Source organism: Rhincodon typus, chromosome 10 (genome assembly GCF_021869965.1).
Source record: "Rhincodon typus isolate 14 chromosome 10, sRhiTyp1.1, whole genome shotgun sequence".
NCBI lineage: Eukaryota > Metazoa > Chordata > Chondrichthyes > Orectolobiformes > Rhincodontidae > Rhincodon > Rhincodon typus.
In genome coordinates, this window is record NC_063341.1 from 65,652,180 (window position 1) to 65,679,116 (window position 26,937).

At 43.7% G+C, this 26,937-nt stretch overlaps 1 protein-coding gene across 1 annotated transcript; it reads right to left on the reverse strand.

Annotated features, from left to right (window-relative positions):
- Positions 1-4,828: 4,828 nt before the first annotated feature.
- gfi1aa (growth factor independent 1A transcription repressor a) lies at positions 4,829-23,347 on the reverse strand. The gene is made up of 7 exons (XM_020530796.2): positions 22,318-23,347; positions 18,738-18,956; positions 17,793-17,990; positions 16,467-16,837; positions 13,202-13,339; positions 10,793-10,958; positions 4,829-6,324 (listed from the first exon to the last, which is right to left on the reverse strand). Exons 2-7 carry the CDS (start codon positions 18,850-18,852, stop codon positions 6,146-6,148), a joined length of 1,167 nt encoding a protein of 388 aa, XP_020386385.1. The 5' UTR covers positions 18,853-18,956; positions 22,318-23,347; the 3' UTR covers positions 4,829-6,145.
- Positions 23,348-26,937: the final 3,590 nt, after the last annotated feature.

Here is a 26,937-nt window from a genome sequence, read left to right on the forward strand (position 1 = left end):
AAAAACAGACAAATCCCCTGGCCTGGATGAATTGCATCCCAGGCTGCTGTGGGAGGCAAAGCAGGAAATTGCAGGGGCTCTTTGGCCGCGGGGGAAGTGCCAGAGGACTGGACAATGGCTAATGTTGCTCCACGTTTTAAGAGGGGTGATAGAGATGAAGCAGCAAATTAGAGACCGGTGAGTCTCACGTCAGTGGTAGGGAAACTGTTGTAGAAAATTCTGAAGGAGCAAATTAACACCCACTTGGAAAAGCATGGGTTAATTAGGGATAGTGAGCAGGCTTTGTCAGAGGGAGGTTATGCCTAAAAAATTTATTAGAACTTTTCAAAAATGCAATCAAGTGTGTGGTTGAGGGAAGGTCAGTTGATGTAGTTTGTATGGAATTTAGCAAAGTGTTCGACAAGATCCCACATGGAAGAGTGATTGAAAAGTTTAAAGCCTTGGAATTGAGGGAAATTTGGTGAGATGGATCAAAACTGGCTTAGTAATAGGACACAAAGGATAGTGGTAGAAGGCTGTTTGAGTGACTGGAGTCCAGTGTCCAATGGTGTGCCACAGGGATCAGTACTGGGACCCTTATTGTTTGTTATATACATAAACGATACAGATGAAAATGTGGAGGGGAATGTTAAGCAAATTTGCAGACAACACAACTCTCTCCGTGACTCCCTTGTCCGCTCCACACTCCCCTCCAGCTCCACTACACCCGGCACTTTTCCCTGCAACCGCAGGAAGTGCTACACCTGCCCCCATACCTCCTCCGTCACCCCCATCCCAGGCCCCAAGAAGACTTTCCACATCAAGCAGATGTTCACCTGCACATCTGCCAATGTGGTATACTGCATCCGCTGTACCCGGTGTGGCTTCCTCTACATCGGGGAAACCAAGCGGAGACTCGGGGACCGCTTTGCAGAACACCTACGCTCGGTTCGCAACAAACAACTGCACCTCCCAGTCGCGAACCATTTCAACTCCCCCTCCCATTCCTCAGACGACATGTCCATCCTGGGCCTCCTGCAGTGCCACAACGATGCCACCCGAAGGTTGCAGGAACAGCAACTCATATTCCGCTTGGGAACCCTGCAGCCCAATAGTATCAATGTGGATTTCACAAGTTTCAAAATCTCCCCTCCCCCCACCGCATCCCAAAACCAGTCCAGCTCGTCCCTGCCTCCCTAACCTGCTCTTCCTCCCACCTATTCCCTCCTCCCCACCTCAAGCCGCACCTCCATCTCCTACCGACCAACCTCATCCCGCCCCCTTGACCTGTCCATCCTCCCTGGACTGACCTATCCCCTTCCTAACTCCCTACCTACACTCACCTTTCCTGGCTCCATCCCCGCCTCTTCGACCTGTTTGTTTCCTCTCCACCTATCCTCTCCTCTATCCCTCTTCTATCCGCCTCCCACTCTCTCCCTATTTATTTCAAAACCCCCTTCCCCTCCCCCTTTTCTGATGAAGGGTCTAGGCCCGAAACGTCAGCCTCTCTGCTCCTATGATGCTGCTTGGCCTGCTGTGTTCATCCAGCCCTGCACCTTGTTGTCTCTGACCAAGATTGGTAGAGTGATTAATAGTGATGAAGATTTTTGTAGGTTACAGAAAGATATAGATGGGTTGGTCAGATAGGCAGACCAGTGGCAGATGGCATTTAACTCTGATGAGTGCAAAGTGATGCACTTTGAAAGAAGAAACAAGATGAGGGAGTATTTAATGAATGACAGGACACTGGGTAGTTTAGAGGAACAGTGAGATCTTGGGGAAATTATTCACAGATCCCTGAAGTCAGCAGTGCACATGAATAGGATGGTTTAGAAGACATATGGGACACTTGCTTTCATCAGTCATAGCATAGAGTATAAGAGCAAGGAAGTAATGTTGGAGTTGTACAGAGCATTGATCAGGCCAAACTGGAGTGCTGTGTGCAGTTCTGGTCACCTCACTATAGGAAGGATGTGATAGCATTGGAGGGGGTATGGAGGAGGGAGGTTCACCAGGATTTTGCCTGGGATGGAGAAATTGAACTATAAGGAGAGACTGGATAGGTTTGGATTGGTTTCTTTAGAGCAGAGAAGACTGAGACGGGACATGATTGAGGTATACAACATTATGAGGGTTATGGACAAGGTGGATAGAGAGCAGCTGTTTCCCTTGGTTGAAGGGTCAATCACGAGTGGGCATAGTTTTAGGGTAAGGGGCAGGAGATTCAGAAGGGATTTGGGAAAAAAACGTTTTCACTCACTGGGTGTTGCAAATCTGCAATGCACTGTCTGGGAAGTGGTAATGGAGGCCAGAAACCTTATAACTTTAAAAATATATATATATTTGGATGAGCACTTCAAATATCATAACTTTCAAGGATATGGAAATTGGGATTAGCGCACCTTTAGTGGTAGTTATGTCTGTGTATGGGCTGTAGGGCCTTTTCTGCTCTGTATGAATCTATGGACTAATAAAGACCATATGCCTTGTTAACCGCTTTATCCATTTGTCCTGATACTGTAAGGGACCCGTGTACATACACACTAAGGCTCCTCTGATTATTGGTGCTTCCCAGGGCCCTAACGCTCACATTGTGTGCAGCCATGATTGTATTTGAATTCCACAAAGTCTGGGAAGAGCCCGACACATCAAAAGATGTCCAATTGACCAAGCTCATGTAGTAGAATGGCACCGTTGCTTCGAGCCGGGGACAAATGTTAGCTGTAATATTTTATTATGAAATAGTTTAAGGCAAAATCATTGAGGAATTTTCATTCGACTCTGCATTCGTTCTAAAATCTAACCATCATCTCACTAAGATTTTTGCTGTAGATTAGAGATTCAGGTTGTTATTTTATCTATGTATCTGTTAGGTGCATTTTGTTTTCAACATATTTGATTTGGCCTTAGATTTATCGTGATGCTAATCAGTTGAGTTTTTCGTTGCTGTGCTCTAATTGTGATTGAAGGAAACTCTTGGTTTAGGGGTCGCTTGATACCACATTTTGACAGAAACAAGCGGTAGCTCAATTAACCCATTATGTTCAGGCACAAAATAATAATCTCCCCAAAGTCTTTCCAACCGTCATTTCCACTCTTCGATTTACATCATTTTCTAGTCGCTCAGTTTGAAGAAAAATAGGAACTCAGAAGAAATGTCCAAACAGAGCTGTACAAAGAACAAGAGAGAAGTACAGCGCAGGAACAGGCCCTTCGGCCCTCCAAGCCTGTGCCGATCATCATGCCCTGACTAAACTAAAAAACAAACCTTCCGCTCTTATTCGGTCCGTATCGCTCTATTCCCTCCATATTCATGTAACCCATCCAGATGGCGTTTAAATGTCACTAACGTGCCTGATTCCACCACCTCCTCTGGCAGTGCATTCCAGGCTCCTACCACTCTCTGCGTGATAAACTTTCCTCGCACATCTCCCTTAAACTTTTGTTCTCTCACCTTGAACCTGCGCCCACTTGTAATTGAAACTTCATTTTATAATTTTTTCCAAACCAGGAGCAATGTGATACATTATGGAACAGACTACGCTTAATTAAACTGTTTAATTCTAGATTGCAAAAAAAATTACACACTGAATTACAACACACTGCAACACATAGAAATGTAACATAATTTATTCCTTGTTTTGAATTAATTTTCCTCCGTCACAACAGTCACTCACTTCAAAGTGTGTATCTGTATGTCTAGCTCACAGACATGTCTCTGGGAAAACCGATAAATGTTAGTTAAACGCAAGAATGTATTTGCAATGAAGTGGTATTGAAATGAAAGTGGACGTGGTCCGCTCAGGTTTATTGCCACTTCTGCAGTTCAATAGATAGGTGGATATTTGATTTACAGAATAACTGAGTTTAAATATTTAGTTTGTACTAGATGTGGCGCGTGTGAGATTTGGAAACATTGCATGAAGGAGAGATTACTGGGCGGCGCAGCTTGGTTATTATCTCCAGCACACAGCGTGTTACATACATACTACTTGATTTGATTTGGAACCCGTGTCCTACGGGAGCTGTTTAATTAAGCAACTTGTTACTTTGGATCTCAAAGTTGCATACAAGACTGAGCTACTGCTACATACGAAAATGACTCGAGTAATGAAAATATTCTTCAGTGCCACACGGTTACATCATGGTTTTCGACGCCCGCGTCAAGTTAAGAAATCGATCAAACGAAATTCACTTTAAATGTCTGAATCCTGATATCCGTGCACACTTGATATGTAATTTAATCACCATTGAAGTGTATGGAGACAAACTAAAAGTATCTTTAAAGCGGTTGAAAGGTTTGTCTTTCCATGAAAGAGTCCTGGGTTTCCACTTTGGTGCATTGAGTTGTGACTCACCAACTGGCTAGCTAGAGGTGTTATTAAAAATTTAAAAACCTCAACAAAGGTGTGCTCAGCTTCTCCGCTTACCCAGTGTATTCTTACTCGGGCATACAAAAGGTACGACCTCTAGCTCATGAATAATGTGACATGTAATATGCATGATGCATTTTTAATAGGGCTCCAGCGACCATGTTAATAAATATACGTATATTCTTCAAATTTCGCAAGATGATCAGCGTCGATAACATTCTCTGCTGGTTGTGTGATGTTGTCCTGTTACAAGACATTTGAAAAGCCTTCACGTTTAAAATATGCATTGATGTAATTGCAATGGATCATTCATTCGATGCCCCTTTTATTATAAAATAAAATCAAAACCAATTTACTAAGAATTTATCATTAATCCACGAACTCCTGAATATTTCCTCTCTAAATCCGGTCGGTTCTTTCATTGGAAAGATGAGTGTGATTTGAAAGGAAACAAGTTACAAATAGAAGATTAGAAATTTTTACCAAAATGTTTCAATTTATTTCATACTTTGGTATTGCGAATAAATAAAGTCGAATAGATTATAATAGCACACTCATTAAAGTTTGCACAGGAAAATACAAATATTGAAATAAAGTTTGACAGTCTGCCCATTTAGTAGTCGCACTCAGAAAATGACTAGCTTGGCTGACTTCTTCTTCTGTTCTCTCATGGGGGAAGCGGCTAAACTGGCATCAGTCTTTGTCTAACTGCATCCGATTGCCATCCAGAAACTTTTAATACCGCCCAGGTCTGGCCTCTACAACCCAACCGCGTGCCTCAGTACACTTTCTACAAGTCAGGGGCTTTCGCCTAAAGGAAAACAATGAGGCATCTTCTGTTGTTGAATTCGTCGCTAAAACCTTAAGACGCTTAACAGCGGACGGGCCCAATTTTAACCCTGTACAAACGCATGAATGTTGAATGTGTCCAATCTTGCCTTGTTACCACCTCCCCGCTGGACCCCACCATTCCCTCACGAACAGTCTTCAATACAAGACACAAAAATACATTAATGGGAAGTGGGGAGGAGGTTTATCACAATAACTTGTTTTCGCTCCATTTCCCCTCTCGAACATAACTGAGTCGAGCTCTGTCGTTCTCATCTCTTGAGAAAGAGTAACCAGTGGGGGACAATAGCAAGTACAATGTTGGATTTGATGAGGCTTTGCCTTTAGACTGTTAGAGACCCGGTGGCTGTGGGGAAGGGGCCACGTTCTGATTTTACTGCCTCTGGCAGGGAGTCAAATTGTAAGAGGTATTTTGTTTGCTAGGTGGGAACTGTAGGGGATTTTTACTATCCTCAGCAAACAATCGACTGAAGCGCTCTCGTGTGTCTGGTCTATGTCAATAACTACATCATGAGCACTCAGACAGTAAGCCGAGTCAATTTTGTCATGTTTTCAAACTGATTTATAAAACAACTTTTTTCTTTCCCAAAGTAAATGTCGGTTCGAGCAATTAGTTTCCAGTTTCTAGTGAATTCACACGTTTCACCTTTTAACGTGTGAGGAACGGGGTTTTACTTTAGAAAAGATGTTAGAAACGGGACAATGTGAAATTTACCAAGGCAGAATATGAGCCTTGAGCTGCCTGCATTGTTTGTAAGAAAGCCAACGCCTCGAACACACGGAGAAGTCCACCTCGTCCTCAGATGGCCCCTGCTACATTCTCCATCCTACACTGAGGACACATAAACACGCTGGCAACATTGACCCGTGGGTCATCTCGGCCGGGCTGAGGAACTGCAACTGTTCCACCACAGGGTCCTTTCTCTGCGCTGTTCACTCGCCGCCTATTTCAAATCGTGCTGGGTCTCACGGTGCCTTCGGAGGTCCACTTTCCTCTGGAACCCTTTGCCGCACAGATCGCAGCCGAAAGGCTTGAAGCCAGTGTGTTTGCGGCTGTGTGTGATCAGGTTCGAGCTCTGGCTGAAAGCTTTGCCGCACACCTGGCACTTGTGTGGTTTCTCACCTGGAAAGATAACAGGGAGGAAAGCCATCAGAACCATAGAATGGGGATAGTAGGAACTGCAGATGCTGGAAAATCTGAGATAACAAGTTTTATCTGAGATAACACCATTTCTGATGAAGGGTCTAGGCCCGAAACGTCAGCCTTCCTGCTCCTATAATAACAAGGTGCAGGGCTGGATGAACACAGCAGGCTCCTATGATGCTGCTTGGCCTGCTGTGCTCATCCAGCTCTACACCTTGTTATCTCAGAACCACAGAAGCCCTACAGTGTGGAATCAGGCCATTCGGCCTGTCGAGTCTACATCGACCTTCCCAAGAGCATCCCATCCAGACTCATCCCTCTGCCCTATCCTTGTAACTCTGCATTTCCCATGGCTAATCCACGTAGCCTACACATCCCTGGATACTTTTTAGCATGGACGATCCACTTAACCTGTACATCTTTGGACTTTGGGCGCATCATACTTCAGAATTGCACCTCCTTCTCCAAAATGCATGAATTAACGTTTCCCCTTTAATTGTAGGAATACATATTTTGGATCAGACTGTACAGTGATATGATTTATAGGGGAAAATCAATCTTGAATATAGAGCCAGTCAGATACATCACAACCACAGAGAGTGCTGGAGAAACGCAGCGGGTCTGGCAGCATTTGCGGAGAGATAGTCATAGTTTCCAGTCCAAGAAGACTTTTCAGAACTATTTCTCCAGCATTCTCTATGTTTGTTTCAGACTTTCAGCGTCCGCAGCATCTTGCCACATGCGTAGGTCTATACACATTTAGTTAATCATGAGTTAATCTTTTTTTAAAAAAAAGACCTTGCATAGTGAAATTAAAAATCAGCTTCATACAATCTCGTTACACGTTGTGTGCATTTGAGGACCCTTTCCCCGCACAACGCAGTTCACATTGTTTGAATGTTATTGACGATGCAACTAGAAACTCCATTGAACGGTCGGTAATTGAAAATGTGTCCAATTTACTGGGACGGAAAGGCTGAATAATGTATGACTCAGTGAGTGAACTGCCATTGAAATACTTAAATGAAAAGAAAGGATGTGAAACGTTAATCTGAAACCCAATAAACACAGGGTTATTTTTGTTTTTATTTTCAAAAGGAAAGTTGTTTGATGCTATCGATGCTACAGACTAAGTTTTCTTCAGTGTAAGTGAACACCATGATAACAGTGATTCCTTGTGTGGGACCAGCACCATCCTGTATGCTGCAGTAAGGAAAATATAGTGCAAACTCACAACAGAAAAGATCAGCGTGATCTGAAAGTGTTCTCGTTCTGACTTAAATAGCACAAAAATCGTGTAAGAATAGCGTCCGGAGTACGCGATCACATTCCCCTTTGCAGTCTGGTCAGTGGAGGGCTTCAGCTAAGTAGGGCAACGCTGATACCAAACTGTTCTAGCATCGCGGCCTGACTCAAATGTTGTGCTGAATGTTTATTTTCGAGCGCCATGAGCAGACTGACAAAAGTCAAAAGGCACAATACCGCGGATGCTGGAAATCTTAAAAGATACTGGAGAAACTCAGCAGGTCTGGCAGCATCTGTGAAGAGAGAAACAAGAGTTCACACTCCGAGTCCGGCATGACCCTTCTTCAGAACTGAAGAAGAATCATATCAGAATCGAAACATTAACTGCTGAGACCTGTGTTTCTCCAGCATTTTCTATGTTTGTGATTTTTTTTTTGCCCTGCGTTTATTCAACAGCCAGTGGCATGACTAACTCGAGCAATGCAAATTTTACATTAACAACAAAACCAGAAATTGCTGGAAAATCTCAGCATCTGTGGAGAGAAATCAGAGTTAACGTTTCGGGTCCTATGACCCTTTCTCAGAACAAGTTTTACACTAGTTGTGACCTCTCCTTGAAGTTATGCAAGTTATTTTGTTTCCTGCTGAGTAGTTCTCTCACCCCAACATTTAAAATCCTTTCTCTATTGATCTAAATTCGTTGCCTTTATCACTTGTTTGGCTGTTGTTTTCTAATCAACCTGTTCAGATAAGTGTTGACAAACATCCGGAGCAGGTGGGACTTGAACCCTCCTGACTCAGAGGTAGGGACACTACCACCTCGCCACACTGATTTGTGTCAATGTGAGCGGGTAATGTTCTTCCTTCGGTGGGTTATTTTTGAGTCACCCCCGCCCTTTCCGCACCGTTTCACCCTTCTTAATATGATATTCGTCTTCAGACCGACAATAGATTGGCCAAACGCATCAAACTACACTGATCCAGTTGTGTTTTCACAATTTAAAAACGAAGTGGGGAACCCTAAGGCAACAAAACCTTAAATAAAATCAAACATTTGCTGAAAGTTCCGAGCAGATTTCGGGGAAACAGCCTCTGGGGTTCAGAGGCATCATAGATGTTGACAGGTCGACTGTGTGTATCTCTGATCTTAGTTTCTCCCTCTATCCGTTTTAGTTGAGGAGGATATATCATTGGTACCGAAGCCTGAGCACACGCACGAGCAGGTTCAGGAACAGCTTCTTCCTGGCCGTTATTAGACTGATAAATTGACTCTCTAGCCTTAAATAACCCTGATCTTGCTAACGTTGATCCGCCTAGCGCACGCCCTGTGCAGTGTATCCTGTATACCTCTTTGTAAGTCGTTTTGATCTGAGTATCATTTGCTTACTATGATCTGCCTGTACCGCTCGTAAACAAGGTTTTTCTGTACATGTGACAATAAATCAATAAATCACATCAGTTGGATGGACTGCGAGAAATGACTAGGTTGTACTAACAGCCCATTCTAGCTCCTAACAGACCTCACTGTATTTTCAACGGTGTTGTTTAATAGAAATTCACCTCATCTCCCTGGTTGCTCTGTTTTATGTACGGCCTGCTATTGTCGCCTCAATCCATACATGGCAGGCGATCTGAGAAATTAGCTTACCCCACTACCGTCAAAGTGTGATTCACCTGTCATTTTCGCTGGTGGTTAAATCAAGGCCAGGCTAATAATACCAGGTATTCATCTTACAGCAGAGCCGCTCTGAATAAACAGCGGACGGATCATATTAAGCTACACTGATTGGATTGCCACGATTAAATTATTAAACAGATGCCATTGATGAAATCATTGCCAAACGCCGTTTCTTTCGTCAGGCATTGTTCACATTAGGGAAGCAATATTGCACTGGCATTGAGTTGCAGTGCAAACTAGGGAGAATGGAGTGCATACAAAACCCAAACGGGAAATTGGACTTTGGTGAATGCTAGTTTGAAAAAAAATATAAAGGACAAAGCTCAGTAGAAATGGGGAGTGAAAATAGGAAACGCTACAAACATTCAGCAGGCCAAGCAGCATTTGTGAACAGTGAAACAATGGGGGATTCAGAACTCAAGAAGAAGGTAGGTAGCAATATCACTAGGCTAGCAATCTAGAGATCCAGACTAATAGTCTGGGGGGGGGGGGGGGGGGGGGGTGCGTTGGCTGGGGGGAGTCGCTGGTTATAATAAGCATAAGGCTAATTACTAGTGTTGAACACTATGTAATCATAAAATGGTATAGGGTATGAGATGAGAAAAAAAGTCTTCCCCAAGAGGGCTTGTGGAATTCTCTGCCACAGAAAGCAGTTGAGGCCAGAACATTGAATGTTTTCAAGTATGAGGTAGACATAGTTCTTTGGACTAAAGGGGTCAAAAGGTATAGGGGAGTAAGTGGGAACTGAGGACTGAGCTGAATGATCATCATATTGAATGGTGGACCAGACTCAAAGGGGTGAGTGGCCTACTTCTGCTCTGATTTTCCATTCAACTACAATTGATTGTCATAAAAACAAAACCAGCTAGTTTGCCAATGTCCTCCAGAGAGGAATATCTGATGCCCTTAATAGTTTGGTCTTCATGTGACTCATAGCAATGTGGTTAACTCTGAACTGCACAAGGAAATGGCCTGACCAGACACTTGATACAAAGATGGGTAACAAATGCTGGTCTTGCTAGCAATGCCTACACCCCATGGATGAGATTGATGACTGTTCATCAGAACGGAAACCTTCTGTTTCTCTCTCTACTGATGCTGCCAGATCTGCATTTTATGCTTTTAATGATAGATTTCCAATGGTATGCTACCTTGTATTTATGGAAACATGGAGCTGCCTTTGACCCTAAAATGCTGCTGAGGCTAGAGGTGAATTGAAAATGTCAAATATTCATTTAACTATTTTTAGGCAGGGATAAGGAATCAATGTGGGGGGACAAAGGCCAACTATGGTCTAATTATATGGCAGAACAGGCTAATACTGAATCACCCATTTCTGTTTCTATCTGAAAACAGAGTTATTGATTGAGAGCCATTCAGAAGAAGGCGAATGTTAGTTGAATTCCCCAACATCTCTAGTCCAGCGTGATAAGAAAATTACTGGGTTCCTTCATATTCAGTTTCAGATCACTGCATAAACAGATTTGCATATACTTCCACACAGAATTTTCGGTTCCTCCTCACCTGTGTGAATGAAGGTGTGCTTCTTCATGTCTGACTTCTGGTGAAATCTCTTCCCACAGTACTGACAGGGGTAAGGTCTGGTGTCTGAGTGAATCAACAAGTGTGTGGACAATGTAGAAGATCTTTTAAAAGTTTTACCACAGATCTTGCAGTCAAAGCTCCTTTCCTAATGAAACAAAATGAAAGTGCAACATGGAATTAAAAATGATGCTACAGTTTGCTACTCTGGAAAAGATATATATTGCACAATATATGTTTAAGTGATGTACAGTTATATAGATCATTTAAGGTAAAATCATAACAAAGCTTTAATTTAGTAAGAACATTTCTAAGTTCAAGTAAGAATGTAAGATACAAGGCAGGAGTTGGCCCACGTAGCCTGTCCTACCATTCAGTAAAATCACAGCTAAATGTCTCCATCAAAGCATCTCAAATGGAGGGGAGAGGAGATTTGGGTCTCAAGATCTGAGGTAGTGACAACTGTGTTGGAGCTGAGAGGAAATGCTAACAACAAAAAAGCTCCTTTCAGTCCTCATTTTTCTTTCCATTGGTGGGCATGGCCTTACAAAAGATCTTTGAAAATCCATTGTTACTGCAAAAAAGCTCTTTTTCCCATCTTATTCCCTCCCCAAACAACCCTGAAATGCTCAGCAATTGAAGTTACCCTCCCTTCTCCACTCTGGAGTCACATTAAAAGGAACCATACCTGGAAAAACAAAGTACTGCTCCAGATTAGCTTGATCATTGTGACTTATCACAACATCACTTTTCTCTCTTTGTGTCTATCCATCTCAGGCTTAAATATACACATGGATGGATTTGCCACAGTCTCAATAAGAGGAAATACCAACTCACAACCCATTGAATGAAGGAACCTCTCCCCGTTTCGGTCTTAAATGGGAGACACCTTGTTCCGAAACTATACCCCATCTGGATTGTCTAACCAAGAGAAACAGCCTCTCAACATCTACCCGATCAAACTCACTAAGAATTATATGTTTCAATGGGATCACCTCTCATTGTTCTAATCTCCAGATATATGTGCCTATTCTATTCATGGGACAAGCTTCTGCTTCCAGAAATCAATCTTGTGAACTTTTGATGCACCCGCTGTAAGATAGTACATCTTTCCTTAGGTAAGGAGATCAAAAGTGCACAGTACTCCAAGCATAGTTTCAGCAAAGCTCTATAAATGTCAGCAAGACTCATTCTCCAACACCTCAGCCTGTAAGAAAGGTGGAACATTCTTAATTGCTCGCTGCATTGACATGTTAACTTTCATGCATTTGTACATGATAAACCCAATTCCATTTGAATACCACATTTAAAAGTCTCTTGCTTCAAAAAATGAATCTGCTTCTTCATTTTTCCTAATAAAGTGGATAATTTCATACTTTCCCACATTATATTCCATCTGCTTCCTTCTTATACACTTAGTTAATCAATCTATCCACAATCTCTTCATGCCTTACTCTCACACTCAGCTTTGCACAATCAGAAAACTTAAAAAGCCCTTATCTAAGTTATTGATGTCGATTGCAAGTAGCTGAGGTCTAGTCACTGTTAATTGTAGCTTTCAAATAGTTATAACCCGCTATCCTGAAAATGACCCATTTATTCCAACTCTTGTTTCTGGCTGTTAAATAATCCTTAACCCATATTAATATATCATCCTAAATCTCCTGGGCCTTAATATGATGTAATCTCTTCTGTGGCATCAGACCAAATGCATTCTGAAGTTCCAAATGTACTATGCACATCCATTGGTTCTCCTTTCATAAGGGCTAATTGTGCTCTGGGCACTTAATGATGACTTTTTTATTTCCATAAAGTTGGATTAACTTTGTGTAATCATATTGCAGTTTTATAAGTTGCTGATATAGCCTGATTATGTTCCAAAATAACGATCTTAAAGTGATTCTAAGGCTAATTTTTAAAATGGTGATGTTGGAGAATAACTGGGTGGAAATGCTCAACTATGTCATTATTTTAAACGCCTTTAATTGCATGATCTATTCAATAAATTTCTACAGTTGAAGCTATTCGGTTTATTATGGCTCTACCAGTTCTTTGAAAGGGCTGTCCAATTAGTGCGACACCCCTACCCCTCCTTTTTCCTACGTGCCCTGCAAATACTTTCATTTCAGGTGTATAAACGATTCTGCATTGAAAGTTATGATTGAATCTGCTTCCGCTGCTCATACATATCACAGTGTTCTACCATCACAACGAAATACTGCTGCATTAACACTCATCCATGGGTTCTTGCTAAAATACTTTGACTGGTTTAATGGCTTCGAATGCACGAACGTTATTCCATTGAGGTGCTTTTTATGACAGGGCTTCACTCCCAGTTACAAGTCATGCGCTGTTTTAGCCTGCAGTTCCAGTGAGCAGATACTCTCTTACCTGGGAGTGCACGGCTTTGTGCTGCTCCAGGCTGACCGCATGGCCGAATGTTTTACCACAACTGTCACAGGCGAAGGGGCGGGTGCCACTGTGAGAACGGCGGACGTGAACTTCAAGACCGTGAGGAGTGGAGAACACCTGGCAGAGAGACGGGAACACAGGGTTAACAACATCCTTCAAACAAAAATTCAGACAAGACCAGAGTCTGTGAAAAGTAATGGACTGATCAGAGCTCCCCTGCTCGCTGAGCATCGAACCCTGCACGCAGGCAGTAATCGGTAACTACTATCGGCTGACTAAAAATCAATTCAAAAACAGAGAAAAACACATTAATCTGGAAATTCTTTATAATTATTTATGGGGGAAGGTTATTAGACCCTTCATTTACAAGAGCTGATAGCTGGAAACATTTCACCCTATATGTAATTGAGAATTGACGAGTTATGTTTAATACTTTTAATCTAAAATTGTTGATTTCGTGTTGATCTGAGTCATTTTAGGTGCAATAGTCGGACATCTAAATGCTGACGCGGACTCAATCACAGACAGCGACTTCTTTCGGAAAGGTCAAGAAGTTGTTCATATTTTTTACCTACAAATTAATCTTTGTTGCGGGGGAGCTAATCAAAACACGTGCACAATTACTGTTACAGGTATAGTGCTGTAGCATCATTATTTTACGCAGCACGATACAGAAGAGGTTATAACACTCTGAATGAACAGGGTGATAATGCTAACGGGAGACTGGACGCTAGTGAAGCACCTTAGCTACCAATGGCTGTTGATAGAGCTTTCATCAGAACTTGATTTGAGAAAGGTCATTGACCTGAACCCTCCCCCCTGCCACCACCCGCACAGATGGATATTCACACACGCGTGCGAACGCACAGATACATGTTCTCCTTGCTCAGTGTCTTTAACGGGTTTTGTTTTTATTTCAGAATTTTTAGCACACCCGGTTAATACTCTGGGCTCCATTAAAATGGTTTATAAAATCAGAACTAAAACGTTAAAAAGGCGGAATTAAAATGGGCGAATAAATCGTTATGTCGCTTACGACAGAACTAGGCGAATTCAGATTTGAATCATGTTGTGCTCTCCGCCAGAATAATGTTGCTTCTGCTGTTGGTAGAGATGCCAAGGCTTCGTTAACAGACTGGAATTACTGATGTGAGATCGGGACTATAACAAGCATAGGGAAAGATGAGGGGATAACAAGTGATATCCAGTTATTTACAGCAATCTTGCAAAGGGTGTGTGGGGATTTTTGTGGTACAGTGATAGTGTCCATACCTCTGAACCGAGAGACCCGGTTCCCACCTGCTCCAGAGGTATGTAAGAACATCTCTGAACAGATTGGTTACAAGAATACATGTCAGGGGATTGTGATATGATAGAATACGTAGTTGTATAACAAATCACGAGAACAAAGTTAGAGTGGTCCCATTATCATCTGACCCCTAGAGTGGAAGTCCGTTCTTGTTTCATGGAATATTGGTGCCCATGGCAAGTCCAGCACTTACTGTCTATCCCCAGTTGGTTTGTACTGAGTGCCTTGACCAGTTCAGAGTGTGGTTAAGAGTCAACCGCATTGCTGTGATATTTAGGTCAGACGAGGTAAGGACGTTTAATGGTCCGAAATTAACATTTAAATCGGAAATGTTATTAATCCAATTTAAATTCCATGGTGGTATTTCAGCCTGGGTTCACTGATGTTCCCTGGCATATGGATTGCCGTCCCTGTGATAGGACCACTGTGCCACTGTACAAACTGTGATCTCCAAATTCCAGTCTTCGTTCTGGTTCACTTCCGTTTTAATTTTATCTCTTTATTTCTGGCCACAGCCAGCACTAACTAGTTACAATCTGGTCCGATATTCTATGCGTTCCATGTGATTTTCATCAGAAAGTTACTGAAACATTAGCTACTAGAACGTAACAACTGCTGGCAGCCCAGATCCTGCTGTCATAGAGTCATGCAGCACGGAAACAGACCCTTCGGTCCAACTCGTCCTTGCCGACCAGTCTATTCGATACAACAGTGAAAACTCTACAGTACAATAGCGAAAGCTCTCCACCCCACGCACAACCGCGAGCTGACTAGAAAGTTACGTAATCTTCAACTAATTTCAGAAAGTAAGTCATCAATTGTATATCAAATTAATACCTGAAAGTGCATCAGACTAGAGAGTAAAAATCACTCTATAGTAGACCTCCCACCCTAAGAAGATTGTGGGCCAACCTACAGCACATGGACTGTAGCATTTCAAGAAGGCAGCTCACCACCACCCTCTCAAGGGCAACTAGGGACGGGCAACAAATGCTGGCCCAGCCAGCTACACCCACATCTCACAAATAATATGTAAAAGGTCAGCAAGCCACTCAGTTCAAGAACATTGAGGGCTCGGTAACAAATGCTGGCATGGACCAGATAGCGACAAACAATTGCAGCTGATGCTATTTGGCAGTGAGACATTTTTCACCCGCTTCGTTGCTCAGGACCTGTAATCTTTACATCTGCCTCCACTTATCATGAAGTTGGTGGTTTACAGAGTTATTGAGGGTGAAGTGCATCATCATATGATAAGAACCACGTATTAAATATTTTTTGACGTGGACGGGCCTGCAGTGGCAGTGAGTGTCAAACGCTGCTTCACTCTTAGTTCCACGTTTTAATGCTATGGGGAGGGAGTGGAGACCAGGTCACGTCTTCCTCTGTGGCTGAGAGATGTTTTTGCTTGGTAACGGTACACAATGGAGGTAGGGTACAGGTCAGCCAGAATCTATTGAAGCTGGAGCGGCCGTGTGTTCCTGTCTGCAGACTGCAGATGTCCCTGCTCCCAGCAATACCAGGGAAGGCGGAGCTTTATATGGGAGTAACTAGGAGCAGGAGTAGGCCATTCAGTCCGCGGAGCCTGTTCCACCATTTAATGCGATCAAGGCCGATCTGTGGCCTAAATCCGTAGACCTGCCTTTGGGTCCGTGTCCATTACTACCTTTGCTTATCAAAAAATGTATCTCCCTCTGACTGAAAATTAACAACTGACCCAGCATCAACTGCTGTTTGTGGAAGAGAGTTCCAAATCCCTACCTCCCCTTGGTGTGCAGAAATGCTTCCTAACATCTCTCCGAGATAGGTGACCAATGAACGACAGGAACTGATAGGAAAATAGACGTATGGAAAGCCCTTAGAGAAATGGGAGCAGACTTCAGAGTTACAGGGGGGCTTCCCAAAGCAGTCAGTGGGCCAGGAAACGGGTCATACCTTGCTGCACTTGATGCATTTGTAAGAGCCGTTATTCAAGAGGAGCCGGCTACAGAGAAGCTCGGACTCGGCTTTAATTTCGGTTCTTTTCTCGTGAAAGCTGTGGCTGCGCTCGTTGTACAGACTGGGAGCAGTGCTACTGAGCTCGCCGTACAGACCAGAGGAGGGGGCGAGCTCGTTGTAGAGACCAGTGCCGGAGTTTTGTTCACTGCAGAGCCCCACAGTGGAGTTCCGTTCCAGGACTGGGTGGCGGTAATTCTGCACCAGGTATTTCAAGTCAGAACCTGTGTAATTATTCCATCCGTACTGTTTGAAAGACAGCGCAAATGGGTGGCTCTCCTCCATTGAAGGGGAAAGAGACTTCTCAGAGACTAAACGGAAAAAAACAGAGAAATTAAATAATTCTCGATGACATTGCAATACAATTTAAACAAACATGATTTTAAGCGGAATAAAATGTTCTAATTATGATGCGTAAAAATGGGAACATGCATTTATCACATGCATTATCTTACTGCATTTTAGAGCTATTAAACCATTCAGAATTCTATTCATTATAACATCGAGTTTTAACGTTTAATTTTACTGTTAGACAACATTTGACGAAAAAAAGCTTCGTTCAGAGGCAGACAACAGAAAACATCTATTCACTAGCAGCTCAGTTTTAGGAGATAATTCCACTGCTGGTTGTGTTGTTAGCAACATGGTGAGCTGTTTACTTTTTTTTAACCCTCATTTTCAAACCAGATTTAAAATAAAGACAGGTTATAGTCCAATGTGTTTATTTGCAATCACAAGCTTCCGCAGCGCTGCTCCTTCATCAAGTGAAGTCACTGTTTGACTATAACCTGGTGTCGTGCGACTTCTGACTTTATCCACCCCAGTCCAACACCGGCACCTCCACATCATGGATTTAAAACAGCCATTCAGTTGAAGAATTGTACCAGACTCGAAACTTAAATTCTGTTTCTCTCCCGCGGATGCTACCAGACCTTCTGAGTTTATCTGTATCTGTTTGATACACAATTCCAGCATCCGCAGTATGTTACTTCTTTAAAATATCTATCAATTTGTTTAGAAAGTGCCATAAAATCCACCCACATATAGGACGTGGTTGGTTTTATTTCTCTACCTCATTTTTAATGGCAATTTCGTGATGTTTGTCTCATGGCCTTTACTATAGGAAACATGGACAGTGATTTACTGCCGGCTTGATTCCTATTTGGATTCAACTCTCGTACCGCTCTCGCCAACACAATGGTCTTTCCAGTTTTAGAAGCATTATGTCCCGGAGAAGGTGCGGCACTGCGTGTCGCTGGCAAATACCTGGAGATGCGGACGGAGAAGGGGGTCTCCATAAGTTTTCATACTCGGGGGCTCTGCCGCAGCTATTCCCCTCACAGCTGGCTGGAGACTCGGGAACATCAGCTGCGTAAACTAGCGGAGATGTCGGCGATCCTTCCCCCTTAGAATCTACGCAAGCTCCTTCTGGGTAATAAGTAGCATCTTCCGATATCCTGCTCTCTGGGAACACATTGGAGGGGGTGGAGAGGGGGAGAAAGTCAATAGAGCTCATTAAACCGACGGTACAATTGTCGAGAAAAAAAACATTTTGCTGTCATCAGATTTTCATTAGTCCGTCTCTACTACTAGCGGAAACTGGAGAGATCCGCCAAGAGTGTCATTTTATCCTGTTCTCTACAATAAACGACATTGAATTTGCCACTTTCAGATTACAACTTATGTTTTGCATGTCTAAATAATGATTCCATTAAAAATTAAACAATAAAAACAGGACAGAGTCTGATCATAGTATTGAAAAAGAGTTGAAGTCCTCCTCACTTAAAATTGCAGATTAAAGATAACAATTGCTAGATCGCCCACACCCCAAAAAAAATCACAACTTTCGTTAACCAGTATTGTTCCGCACAACCAAACTATTCGCCCAGAGAAAATATGATATTGAAGGGTTTAGAGTAGACAGGCTGGGGAATATCTAACAGATATTAAAAAACACATTGAAATTCATTTTGATAGATAATAACTAAAGTGGCTTGTGCCCCGGCTTCATTGACAGGTCGGATATTCGAGCGAATTGTTCGAAAGAAGTCATACTCGGCCCCGCTTGTTCCAATTTTCTGGCGAATTGAGACAAATTAGCCCTTCTCCTAAAGTTTCGAGCAAGTTTGCTTATTAATCGGAAAGTAGTGGATAGGACAGCAACTCAGCAGTTTGGATGTGGTCTTTCAGCTTCACTCTGTGTCCAGTTACCTGTGCAAATATCCGCCAGGATATTCTCCAGCTTGTTGCTGTAGTCATCCTCAATAACTCGGTGTTGGTGGTAGCTGTGCGCTTTCTTGCTTTTCACCAGGAATGAGCGTGGCATCTCAGCAGCCTCAGGGAATGCGGTTTCTCTGGGGCTTTGGAGGAAATCAGTCCCGGCAGCGATTCAATGTTGTCTTCTTCTGAGCGGAGCCTTGGATTTTAGTTCTGCGAGATTGTACATTATCATTGGTTAGATATAGGTTGTGACAGAGTGGGTGGGGCTGGGGGGGCGGTGTGGGAGGGGGAAGGGGAGGGTGAGGCTTGGCGCAGGCGCAGACAGCCTCGCCGTTTACCAGGTGCTGTCCCGCCAGGTGGCAACCCAAAACCCAGCAATCTGATTGGACAGGACTCTACCACCATCACCCGCCACCCCCACCCTACCCACTTCAAATCTCTCTTTCTCCCACTGGGAAATCAAACTGGCAGCACCCGGCGTAAGTGACACTATTATTCCACTCGGTTACACAATACTCCATCGATACAATCACTCTGACTGGATCTGCAATCGAGATCCTGCCAAACCTGCTACAAGGGCGAGTTCCACGGTTTACGTTTAGCAAAGCGGTTCCAAAATGCCAACCTGTTTGAAGACTCGTGTGTTTGTTAAAACCAAACGCATTTACCTCGTCTGTTCTCTTGTGAGGGAATAATAATGGACGAATGATGTTAAATATCTCGGCTGTTACCTCATGCTGATCACTGAATTATCAAAATTTAAATAACTCGATGTGAACTATGAATCAAGATTAGGCGAATGCAAACACTTTATCAAAAGTTCAAAGCATCCAATCCTTTTTTTAAATCGTCAGGCTACAACACAGCAATGACAACAAAAAAGCTTTCTGATTGTTGGAAGTGCTATGTTTCAGACAACCTGAGCTCTCACGGTATCTTGTGCATGCGGTGTGTGAGCTGGAGCTTGTGTGCAGAATAGGGGATAAAACAAAGAGACACACACTGGCCACATGGAAGAGACGGAATGGGAGAATCGGGTCTCTAAAGCTTCGGTAGATCAGTGACATGGTGTTGGATGAAGTGGACTTCATGGCCCAGACTAACTTCCCCATCCAGGGGCTAGCTCATTCACTTTCCCGTTATATTCGATTCGATTGGAAGAAGTCTCCAACTTTCGGAATCGTTTTGCATCTTTTATCTCATTAGCTTTTGAAACGAATAAAAAGGTTTTTAAAAAGCCCTGCATTTGCATAGCGTCTCAGGGCGCCTTAAAGTGTTTTACATTCACTGGCATATCTTCGAAAAGTAGTCACTTGTTGATGTAGAAAAGTGGCAGCTAAGTTACAGCACAGCAAGCTCTCACAAACAACAATGCCCAGATAATCTGTTTTCGTGATGTTGATTCAGGGCTAAATATTGACCAGGAGACTGAGAGAACTTTCTTAAATAGACATTTATGGCACACAATTAAATTCCAATGAATGAGAAACATGTACAATTTTAATTATTTTAGCATTATCAGCCCATAGTTATTGCGTTTATAATAGGCGGGCGTTCTACCAGCCCTGCTAGTGAATTAACATTAAATCCTCTCGTTTAATTTTGGTCCCTGTTGTATATAGGGTCGAGATTCTAATGGTGTGCGCTGTCGATAAACCCCTTTGCATGTGTTTTTTTGTCGATTCACCTCTTTGCCTTATTCTGCAATATGAAGACTGATTGGGTGATGGGAAAAAAAATCTCTGCTGTTTGAAACCCACGCCTGCAAGTTGTGCAAGATGCTGAAACTTAATTGCGGTTAATACGGATGAAAAAGTCCATGAAACGAATGAACTCCTGCAATCAGATGGTGGGAAATTGAGATTTCTCTTACACCAGTCTTTTGGAATACAGAATAACTCGTTTGCAGCGCCTGCCAAGCCTCCCAATGTGGAATGAGAAAAAAAAATCAAAGCACGTTTCACGAATGTGTTGACATAGTTGCTACGCTTTACAGAGGGCTGTGTTTGATCTGGCCGAGGGTGGCACGATATTGCTTTGCATGCTCACGACTGCAACTTTGATTGGATGTTCTCACTGTTATTCAGTAGTGTTAAGTCTGTCTGACTGCAGACACTATTTCCCCGGATCCCACTGCAGAGAAAGCCAGTTTCTCAGTTCACAAAGGGCCAGCCCCAGACAAGGGTCTGTTTCCGTGCTGTATGACTCTATGAGCCAATTACAGAAACAAACACAGAGATTGCTGGAGAAACTCAGCAGATCTGGCAACATCTGTGGAGAGAAAAACAGAGTTAACGTTCCGGGAAGAAATCATACCCTACTCGAAACGCGTTGTCTCTCTCACTCTCCACAGATGCTGCCAGATCTGCTCAGTTTCTCCAGCAATCTGTGCTTGTTTCATTCTTCCAGCAAACGCAGTTGTTTTGTTTTATTGCAACCAAATATAGAGCTGTCAGCTCGTTTTTCTTTAAAACAAAAAGTATTTATGGTCAATGTTTCCTCTCAAGCGTCAGAATAAAACTTGGTTGAAGTCCAGGTATCATTCTGAGTATTGATAAGCATGGACCGAGACAGAGCCAATGAGAAGACCTGGCTGAGGAAACTGATTTCTCAGTGAGTTGGAGGATTTTTTTTATGGTGACGCCAAACAGAGACATCGCGCTGTTTCGAGCGCTCTCTTGCCTATAACGTGTTCTGCCTTCAGTTTATCTGCTGTAGCAGGTGAATCTAAAAAAAATGCTCCCTGAATCATCCCACCCCTCTCTCATTCCTGAACAAGTCAAGGTCACAGCGTGCGAGGCTTGTTGTAAAACACGGCCGATAAACGTGGGAGAAGGTACATGCGGGTCCATCTGTGCTTGTACTAATCGATATAGAGAGCCCTCCCCACGCTGGGAGCCGTGAGCGCCTCCTCTGCACAGAGCACATCGAGGGGAAGCGCCGGCTGGTGGTAGACAGACCTGGCGTGTGTGTGTGCGTGTGTGTGTGTGTGGGGGGGAGGAGTTACATACAACAAGGACATGTTCGGTTTTAATCCACCGACCAGTCTTCACTGAATTCGAACACTCTCTCCTGAGCTCGTTTCATTTTCACTGAACGTGAAACATCAGTGACTTTATAAACATCCAGGCTCTGAGAATAAACACGACAGGAAGCAGAAATCGGGGCGATTTGAAACAGCAGCAAGTCGGAGCTGACAAATCTCACACTGACAGTTCTTCACATCATGAAGAGACTGTTGCCCTTGTCCCCAAAATACTCAGGAAGGGGATGGGGAGAGGGGACTAACTTTGAATTGGAGAGAAATGCCAGTGCAGAGACGCCAGTTCAGTACATCAGATTTGCAGCAATCTGTCCTGGGGTTTGAGAAGACCCCCCGCCCCAGGACATCTGGAGTGGGACAAATCATTCAGACAAAAAATGTGAAAGAGTGTGTAGGCCGAGCCCAGAACCTCACTCACTTAAAGTTTCCTCAAATCTCGATTCAAGAGAGACCAGGCGCAACATAGCGACTATTCTAGTTGTATTTTTTCCACGATTGGAAATAATGATGAAAAGAGAAATTTCTTACCGGGACAGTGGGTCCTGGGGCGATACAGACAGAAAGACAAACAGTGTGTGTGGGAGAGAGGGAGAGACGCGGGGGAGCTGGGAAGTCAGTCCGGGACCGGGCGCCTCACTTAGTGCCGGATCCTCCGTGAAGTGTGGCCGAGTGCGGAACTCCTCAAGACCTGGGCGATGGGCTGAGTCCTCGGCCTATGCATCATCCCAGGCAATCCGAATGGTTCCGTGGAGGGTCGAAGCCGTGCGAAGTGGGAACTGATCAGCTTTGTGTAACTCCCAACAGTTTTGCTCTGACAACCACAAAAAGCACTTCCTGTGTTTTAGAAATGCAATGGTTGAGAGAGAGAGAGAAAACAGCGGATACTCCAGATTGAAGTCCACTCAAACACATTGCATTTCGGATTATCCATACGGGCAGCTGGCCATTCCCACCAATGCCCACCTGGAAAGTCTTGGTTTATCCGAATGAGTGAGTGTGTATGAGAGTGTGTTAGAGACTGTGTATGTGAGAAAGCGTGTGTCAGTGTGTGTGTCAGAGAGAATGTGTGTATGTGTGTCTGAGAGAGTGTGTGTGTTAGAGGGTGTGTGTGTGTGTGACAGTGTTAGAGGATGTGTGTGTGTTAGAGGGTGTGTGTGTGTGAGTGTGACAGAGTGTTAGAGGGCGTGTGTGTGTGTGAGTGTGTTAGAGGGTGTGTGTGTGTGTGTGACAGAGTGTTAGAGGGCGTGTGTGTGTGTGAGACAGTGTTAGAGGGTGTGTGTGTGTGTGTGTTAGAGGATGTGTGCGTGAGTGTGACAGTGTTAGAGGGCGTGTGTGTGTGTGTGACAGTGTTAGAGGGTGTGTGTGTGTGACAGAGTGTTAGAGGGTGTGTGTGTGAGAGAGTGTGTTAGAGGGTGTGTGTGTGCGTGTGTGTGTGACAGTGTTAGAGGGTGTGTGTGTGTGCGTTAGAGGGTGTGAGTGTGTGTGTGTGACAGTGTTAGAGGGTGTGTGTGTGTGTTGGAGGGTGTGTGAGTGTGTGTGCGTGTGACAGTGTTAGAGGGTGTGTGAGTGTGTGAGAATGTGACAAGAGTGTTAGAGGGTGTGTGTGTGTGAGAATGTGACAGTGTTAGATGGTGTGTGTGTGAGAGTGTGTGTCAGAAAGTATGTGTCAGAGAGTGTGCTGTCTTTGCCTGACCCTGAAAGCGTTCTGTGCCGATTAGTAAAAGACACTGGGACCTGACCTATTCTTGGTTACCGAGAACTTCCGCACTGAGAAAATCAAGAGATTCACGACACATTTATTTATAATAGGAAATCATCTCGCGCTGAGAGGGGAAATCTAACCTGGCCACAGGGGACAAAGCAGGCGCTAGAGGGAGGACGCAGTTATCAGTCTCTCTCGTTCCTGGGGCGGATGGCACTGTAGGTGGTACAGAGTTGATTGAGGAGAGATTTCAGCATCTGCAGTAATTTGTTCTGACTGAGTTTCTCTCAGACTTGGCAAGTTTACTTCTCTGCTTATTCCCTGTTCTCACCCTTGTCCATGGTGTGTCACCTTTCCTATTGCAGGTTTCTCACAACGTGCTCCAGAGGAGCTCAGGTGAGGTTAAAGCGGTGAATTCACCCTGAGCCTAAGAACACACCCCCACCCCCACCCCATTGCTCTTCAGTAAGAGCGCAAAGTAGAAAAGAGACAACACAATGTGGAGCTGGAGGAACACAGCAGGCCAGGCAGCATCAGGGGAGCAGGGAAGTTGACATTTCGGGTCGGGACCCTTCTTCTTGCTATCGCAAAGTAGGAAAGCCTGGGGATTGAGAGGGGAGTCACACAAACTCATCACCTCGTCAATGGCGAGACTTTTTCACCCCTCCCCCCCCCCCACTGCCGCTACCTCTGTTGGCTGAGGGAACTCTACAGCCGCCTTCCTCCTTAGAAAGACTACAACCAACAGATGTAACTTCTTAGCAGCGACTACAAAGCCGCATCCGACCGGCAGTAGAAATTAATTTATTCGACGCGTTTTAGGTTGGACAAAGGCAGTTCACCTGAAGACCAAACAGTAATAAAAGGGACACTTACAACAAAGTGAGTTGTCCCAAGGAACGAGGTTAACGCTGTGAGGTTCTTAGGCTCCACAACGGTTCTGAGGAAAGGCCACCGGACCCGAAACGCTAGCTCTGATTTTCTCTCCACAGATGGTGCCAGACCTGCTGAGCTTTTCCAGCAACTTCTGTTTTTGTTTGTGACGAGGTTAACGCTGTTGGCTTCAGTCTGTTCATGTCTGGATTATGAATGGGGAAAGGTAAAGTTTTGCCCTGTCACCAGAGTATTGGAGGAGTTTGCACTTGCCCTGCAGCCCGGGAAAACCAAGAGGATTCATTCCAGTTTAAAGTTCTACCCAACAACAGCTCCTCCCCTCACACACACACACTCGCACACACCGACCTAGCACCACCATCACTGGGTTTCATTCACTGTTCTGGTGTACTTTTATTTTCACAATTCGGCTACACGACAACATTTAAAGGGGAAGTTTGTAATTGCACTTTGGTGCATGTTTAATGACAAGTTCTGATTTCTGTTAGAAACACAGGATGCCGCAACAAAGCGTTTTAAGGAAGTCTTGACCATTCGGTCATAGAGTCATACAGCACGGAAACAGACCCTTCGGTCCAACTTGTCCATGCCGACCAAGTTTCCCAAACTAAAACTAGTCCCATTTGCCTGCGTTTGGCCCGTATCCCTCTAAACCTTTCCTATTCATGTACCTGTCCAAATGTATGGAGTCAGAGATGTCCTCACCTCACGGAATCTGCTTTGTTTAAACGCAAAATGCTACAGAGGCTGGAAATCTGAAACAAACCACAAAGAGTGCTGGAGGAACTCAGCAGGTCTGGCAGCATCTGTGGAGAGAGAAACAGAGTTGACATTTCCAGTCCAATGACCATTTTTTTCCCGAACGTTTCTTTGTTTTATTAACGGTTCGTGTCTGGGATGAGTCTGGTTCTGAAGAAAGGTGATGACTCAAAATGTTAACTCTGTTTCTCTCTCCACAAATACTGCCAGACTGGTTCAGTTTCTCCAGCAATTTCTATGTTTATTTCTGCTACTGGATTGGACCTCATTGCAGGTTGAGGAAAGATGTGAGAACAGACGGGGTTTACAATTTAACAATCATTTTGTAACAGACATACACTTTTTTCTTCCTGCCAGCATTACAATCCCGCATGGGACAGTCCTCAAAAAATAAATCCCAGCTTCTCTCAATACTGGACGATAGCGTCGAAAATCCTTTCGGTGAACGTATGAGAATGAGAATGTCTAATCAGTTTAACAAGCACCTTGACTCTATTCCGATGTGCGTTTGTTTGTTTTCTACGCGAGGATACAACTTCTTCCATTTATTTTGTGGGCAGATTGCGCTGCTGAAAATTTCAGACGCCCGTTTTGCACAAAATGTATAACAAATGAAGTATAACTTTAACAGAAATTGCTGGAAAAGCTCAGCAGGTCTGGCAGCATCTGTGGAGAAAAATCAGAGTTAACGTTTCGGGTCGAATGACCCTTCCTCAGAACTTTCGCCGTGTGGAGGTGATCGAGCTGGATAGCTCATGTTCCTATTAAATACGGATGAAGATGTATATAGATGCTCTACAGTACAAATTGGGCATCCTCTAATTTACGCTTTCGCAAATTATGTCCATTTAGTTCATTGATAAAATACATCTCCAAAAATGTATGATAACGACCGTCGTTATTTAACGCATACCAGGCCTAGCAACATGAACCCGAAACATTAACTCTGATTTCTTTCCACAGATGCCGCCAGATCTGCCCAGCTCTTCCAGCAACTTCTGTTTTTGTTTCTGATTTCCAGCATTTTTTTTTATTACTTAATACTTCTGCAATTGAACAGGGTGCTCAGTTTAACACACATCACAATGACCCAGTGAATGTGAATTACAGGAACTTGCATTTATCATCATAGTTTATCACAGAATCCCGCCAGTGTGGAAACAGGCTATTCGGCCCAACTAGTCCACAATGACCCTCTGAAGAGCATCTCACCCAGACTTACCTTCCTACCCTATCCCTGTAACCTTGCATTTCCCATGGCTAATCCACCTAGCCCACACATCCCTGAACACTATGGGCAATTTAGCATGGCCAGTTCACCTAACCTGCACTAGAGTGGAATGCTCCAAGGCACCTCTGAAAGGCAATAATCAAACAAAAACGTAAGAAGGGACAGTTACTTCAGGTTATATGCTGGGGGTACAATGATAAAAGGGAGAGAGAAAGATAGTTGGAGAAGTTTCAGAAAAGAATTGAAGAGTTTTAGTTTGGGGTCACTAGAACTGAAGGAAAAATGTACTTTTGAAGAACTACAGGGTTGGAAGAATTTATGGACATAGGGAAGGATGAGGTTATGGAGGGTGTTAGGAGTTCAGAGAACCACAGCCTTGCTTGTATTTGGTCTATAGTGACTTGGCTATAAGAGGGATGTCTGCAGTAAGTGTCTCATGGTACAGGTCACATGGCTATAGTGACATTGGCACAGTATTGCATTTCTATCCCAAATATCGTCCTTTCATACAAAAACACTTTAATGTTACAATTTACACCATGCATTACCCAAGTTACCCATT

Bases quoted from the DNA above. Each gene is read 5' to 3' on its own strand.
- gfi1aa (XM_020530796.2), bottom strand. From the start codon at position 18,852: ATGCCACGCTCATTCCTGGTGAAAAGCAAGAAAGCGCACAGCTACCAC. The intron at 16,838-17,792 runs GTATTTGCCAGC...TTTTCCGTTTAG, and splicing joins TTCTCCGTCCGCATCTCCAG to TCTCTGAGAAGTCTCTTTCC. The intron at 6,325-10,792 runs GTGAGGAGGAAC...TTATCTTTCCAG, and splicing joins GCACACCTTCATTCACACAG to GTGAGAAACCACACAAGTGC.